The following is a 4,971-nucleotide window of genomic DNA, read 5'->3' as shown; positions in this document are numbered from 1 at the left end:
TATTGAAAAAGAATAGAAATATAGTTGAGAAATGTAAGAATTTAGTTTCGGAGCTAATATGTTTAAATAAGAGAAATTTGGGGGCCCTGAATAGTAAAATACATAGGCTAGTTTAAATTTAAATATTTGAAAAATTAATAAAGTCTAAAACAGGATCTTTGGGATAGATAATGAGCTTTTGTAAACGTTTACTGATTAATGAAATTTATATCCAGCGATATATTTAATGAAAATTTGTGTTAGAAGTGTACTAATGAGATTAAAATAATTTAAATAGTTAGAGAGCGTTAGTTTAGATTTAAGCATTTAATTTATATGTAGCGATATATTAATGAATGTATTTATTGCTCCTCTTTGACTCTTCCTGGGGTCCCAGCATCTTTTTTGAGTCGTGGAGACCAGAAGCGGACCCGGAATTCCAAGGGTGGCCTCACTAGTGCAGGATAAACCGATATTATCATTTCTCGTCTTCTCTTGATGTTGCCCCTCGGCTGATGCCGCCCAAGATTGCACTGGCTTTTTTGGCAGCTCCACCTGATTCCCCCCTCCACTGCCAGGGGCTCTGCGGGGGGATCTCCCCTGCCCCTCGCCTGATTCCCTCCCCCCAGGCCCAGGTAACCCTCCCGCTTTTCCCAGCCCCCCGTTTCTGCCCCTCCCCAAAAGAGACGGAATGCCTGGAAGGGGATTTCCTGATGGAACTTTCGCTTTCCTTTCCCCGCCTCTCCATCCGGTTCCTTCTGGAAGTCTGCCTAGCAACAATGACGACATGCAAATACATTTTGTCTACTGGTTGAGGTTGGCCAATCACCAGCTTTTGCTCTGGATTGTTGCGTTGTTGATGACACGGAACGCGTCTTTCTCTGCCTGCGACTTCCGGAAAAAGGGGGGCAAGTTGGGGATCCCGGCCAGGATGGCTCTGCGCTCTGCTCTCCTCTTGCTCCTGGTGTGGGTGGGGGTCGCTCTGCGGGAGAGCTGCCTCGGTGAGTTGTATGATTATCTTTGGTTCACCAGAGGGGCTTTAATGGTGACAGGATCCTCCATAGGGAGGCTGAGTTTGGGGAGAGGAGCCCAGCAGAAGCCCCCCACCCCACCCAATACGGGAGTTTGCAGCAGGAACTCCCAAGCAGCCTCAGTGGGGGCAGGGGGTGGGGCCAGGGTGGTGAGGCCCCCATGAGTTTCTTCCGGGTGAGGGGAATTCTGGGAGTTGAAGTCCAAGTGGCTGAGAAACTCTAATTTAGGCCTTTATGTTGAGAGTCACTGATTGTGTGAAGAGTTGGGTAGCCATGATCAACCAAGCTTTGTGGAAGGCCTTGCTGGAAGGGGGGAGTGTGCAATTTGGGCAGGTAAAGTCTGGGGGACACGACCTTCCCCTCCTCTCTCACCCCACCTTCCCTGCCCTCCAACCCTTCAGCCCCCCCAGAAGCTGCTTTTCTCCCTCTCAGTTGCTCCCTCTTTCTACCTCCTGCCTCCCCTTCCATCCTCTCCCCCTTCCTTTCCCTCTTTCTCCTCCCCCCCAGCTCTCCTCCCCCTCCTCCCCTTCTTCTTCTTCTTCTTCTTCTTCTTCTTCTTCTTCTTCTTCTTCTTCTTCTTCTTCTTCTTCTTCTTCTTCTTCTTCTTCTTCTTCTTCTTCTTCTTCTTCTTCTTCTCCTCCTCCTCCTCCTCCTCCTCCTCCTTCTTCCTTCTTTCCCCCCAGAGCCTCAGATTGGAGCCTCCATAGGATGAGGGTCCTTGACTGGAGCCCCCTAACTCTGCCCCTCTGGGTCCCTTCCAGGCGCCTCCTCGCACTCCCTGAAGTATTTCTCCACCGCCATCTCGGACCCCAGTCAGGGGCTGCCCCACTTTGTCATTATGGGGCTTGTGGACGGTCAGGTCTTTGTTCACTACGACAGCAACAGCCGGAGAATGGAGCCTCGAGTCTCCTGGATGGAGAAGGTGGGGAAGGAGAAGCCCCAGTACTGGGACAGGAACACCAAGCTATCATATAGCAATGAGGAGGCCTTCAGACGTCGCCTGGAGACTCTGAGGCTTCGCTACAATCAGAGCGAAGGTGAGTGATGGGTCGGGTGCCTCCTCCTGCCCCATAATCCCCTCCCCAGGAACCAGAGGGGGGAGAAAGGGGGGGTCCCTTCAAAGGGAAAGGCTGCTTCCCCACATTTAAAAAGGGTTTTAATATGTTTATTCTTTTTTAAAAAATTAGTATAAGCTTGTCGTTGCCTCCTGAGGGGCCCTTCCTGAGTCGCTCAGAGCGCTGATGGCTTCCCATCCTTGGTCCCTCTGGCTGGATTCCTGCGCTGCCCTCTTGGTGGGGCTGCCCTGGAGGGGGGAGGCCTTCTTCAGCAGCCCCCCCTTCTGCCATCTTTGGGGCACAAGATTCACCTTCAAGGAACCTGATTTAGGGGAGAGATTGCAAGCAAATATCTGGGTCACCAGAGGCTGCTTTGGGCTGAGGTAAACCTTCTCCACAAACATCAGCCATTTTCCCTCCTTTCATCCCAAGGAGGTGCAGCCCCCCCTTCTTCTGCCCTTTCCTTGCCCATCCCCCCCCCCAGGCAGACACCCCAGAGATCTGCCAGTTCTGCCCCTGATTCCTGAGGATCCCCCCAGATCCCTCCAGGCCCCCTGCTGGCCTCTCAGGGGAGCAGAGATGGACCCAGAGGGCTCCCCCTGGTGGAGAAAGGAGGAAGGAGACCGGGCAGAGTGGAGGGGAGCCTCCTTTCCAGGCCAAACAGCCCCAAATGTCCCAACCTTTCCTCCAAGGGAGGCTGCTTCAACCCTCCCGTCCTCTGGGTCGCCCCCTCTGGACCTTCCCCAGCTCCCTCCTGGCCTTTTTTGAGATATGGTGACCAGAACTGCCCACAATATTCCAGATGTGGTCACACCCTTGATTTACACAAAGGCTTTATGACATTAGCCTCTGTGTTTTCAGTACCATTTTAATGATCTCTGATATCCTGTTCGTCTTTGGAATTTTTTTATATAATTTGTATTGAACCTTTTCAACAAAAGATAAAAAATAGTAGAAAGTAACATAAAGTAAAGAATATAAAAGAAAAATCAAAAACTACAAGAAAACAAGTTGAAGAAAATAAAGAAAAAAGACATAAATAAGTGGCTTCTGATATTCTTCACAGCAGTTACAAATATAAATATATTTTAGCCTCCCTAAAGCAGCCTTTCTTAAGCTTTTGACTCTGGAGAAACCTTTGAACTATTTTTCAGGCCTCGGGGAACCCCTGAACATCCAGGCTCAGAGATGGGGCAGAATTGTTTCCTGCGTAGACCTGTAGAGATGCATTAACAGCCTTCTTACGCTAAGGATAAAAACTTGCCTTTTCACTGTGATCCCTGTGCTTTTTTTCAGCAAAAATATTAAATTCTGTGCCAAACTTGCAATGAACACAAACAGATTTTATCTTCAACTGAAATAAGACAGTTTCTGTCTTAGCTTTTGAGTCTTCTGAAATAAGTCAGAGCTGGTTCTCAGAAGTTGAAAACTGCAGCCAGATTTTCAGTGCCTCACAGTCCCTCAGGATCCTCGGCTGGCTTTTCCAGCTTCCCTTTTCCTGGGGAGGTTCAGGGGCTCCATCCTGGGGGGGGGGGGGAAATGGAGGGAGGCAGGTCGAGGGAGGGGAGAAGGGCAGGTAGTGATGGGGGCTTTCTTTTCCTTGACTGCTAGGGAGGAAATGGGGGTGTCAGTGTCTGTGTCAAAGTGCCTGCAGGGAAGGGGGTCTGTGTCTATTTTGAGGATTCCCCAAACCATCATCTTGTTCCTATTTCAGGCTTTCACACATTGCAGACGATGTGTGGCTGTGAGCTCCAGGCTGATGGGAACAAAGGAGGGTTTATGCAGCATGGCTACAATGGGAGGACCTTCATTACCTTTGACAAGGAGACCCTCACCTGGGTGGCTCCTGTCCCCCAGGCCCAGATCACCCAGAGGAAATGGGATGCTGATCCAGCACAAAATCAGTACAGTAAGGCCTACCTGGAGAAGGAATGCATTGAGTGGCTGGAGAAGTACCTGTCCTACGGGAAAGAGACACTGCTGAGGACAGGTGAGTCTCTGGATCCAGGTTGGACTTTCCTCCTTTATGATTGGATTTCATGTGCACATTCGGCCCCTTTGGGTTCCTGGTCTGCAGTCTGACTGCCCAGGAGGGAATCCTCCCCCTCCCCTTCCAGCCCCTCTCCAGGACGCAGGAAGCCCTGATTGGTTCCCCTTGCCAGGCCGCCATTCAATGGACCAGGAAACGCAGCCTCTGCCTGGCGGGTGTCTGGGTGGATCAGGCAGAAAAAGCACTTGAGGGTGTCCTTTTCATTGCCCACCGTGAGGCAACAAGGGCATTTGGGTTTCTTCAGTGAAATCCCCATTAGTCAAAGTGTAGTCAAGTGTAAAGGGCACCCTTAATTTCCCCCCATTAACTCTCCTTCCCCCCACATCCCACAGGGGGCTCCTTCCCTTCCCTGCACCTTATGGTGCACCTCCCTCACCCACCACTAGGGAGCTCTACTTCTGTCATTAATAAGACAACCTGAGTGGTCCACCCCCTTAGGCAAAAAAGGTAAGGTTGAGGGGTCTTTTTCTTTCCAAAGTTTCTATGGATCTTTCTCTTTTTTTTTTTTCTAAATAATTTTTTTTTATTAATTTTTCAATTAAAAACAAAAACATAGATCTTTTATCACAATATCAACCAAAAAGAATAACACTAATCAATACATTCACGGACGCGTCCGGTGTGTCCCCCCCCTGCACCGCCCTCATCCACTTACCACACCTTCCTCCTCCCAAACTACCACCACTCCTCCTTCCTCCCTCTTTCCTACTTCCCTTCCTCACTCAACCATCCCGTCTTGTGCAGTTGAGGCTCCACCGGACACCTCCTTAAAAAATCATACATATATGTACATATATATCTATAATACAAACCTACCCCTTTCCCCCCTCCCCCCCCCCAGGACTTCCCAAAGCTA

The 4,971-nt window shown here is 49.8% G+C and overlaps 1 protein-coding gene across 1 annotated transcript; it reads left to right on the top strand.

Annotated features, from left to right (window-relative positions):
• Nucleotides 1–909: 909 nt before the first annotated feature.
• LOC107298893 (HLA class I histocompatibility antigen, B-40 alpha chain-like) lies at nt 910–4,147 on the top strand. Its single transcript, XM_015828254.1, has 4 exons — nt 910–980; nt 1,772–2,047; nt 3,780–4,055; nt 4,143–4,147. Exons 1-4 carry the CDS (start codon nt 911–913, stop codon nt 4,145–4,147), a joined length of 627 nt encoding a protein of 208 aa, XP_015683740.1. The 5' UTR covers nt 910.
• The last annotated feature ends 824 nt before the right edge of the window (nt 4,148–4,971 follow it).

This window comes from Protobothrops mucrosquamatus, unplaced genomic scaffold, assembly GCF_001527695.2.
Source record: "Protobothrops mucrosquamatus isolate PMUCROS unplaced genomic scaffold, P.Mucros_1.0 scaffold4355, whole genome shotgun sequence".
Taxonomy (NCBI): domain Eukaryota; kingdom Metazoa; phylum Chordata; class Lepidosauria; order Squamata; family Viperidae; genus Protobothrops; species Protobothrops mucrosquamatus.
Note: the sequence above shows the minus strand (reverse complement) of the source record. Positions and strands in the feature narration are given on the sequence as shown.

Coding starts and splice junctions, on each gene's coding strand:
- LOC107298893 (XM_015828254.1), top strand. CDS start 911: ATGGCTCTGCGCTCTGCTCTCCTCTTGCTCCTGGTGTGGGTGGGGGTC. Junction 981..1,771: donor TCTGCGGGAGAGCTGCCTCG/GTGAGTTGTATG, acceptor GGTCCCTTCCAG/GCGCCTCCTCGCACTCCCTG. Junction 2,048..3,779: donor TCGCTACAATCAGAGCGAAG/GTGAGTGATGGG, acceptor TTCCTATTTCAG/GCTTTCACACATTGCAGACG.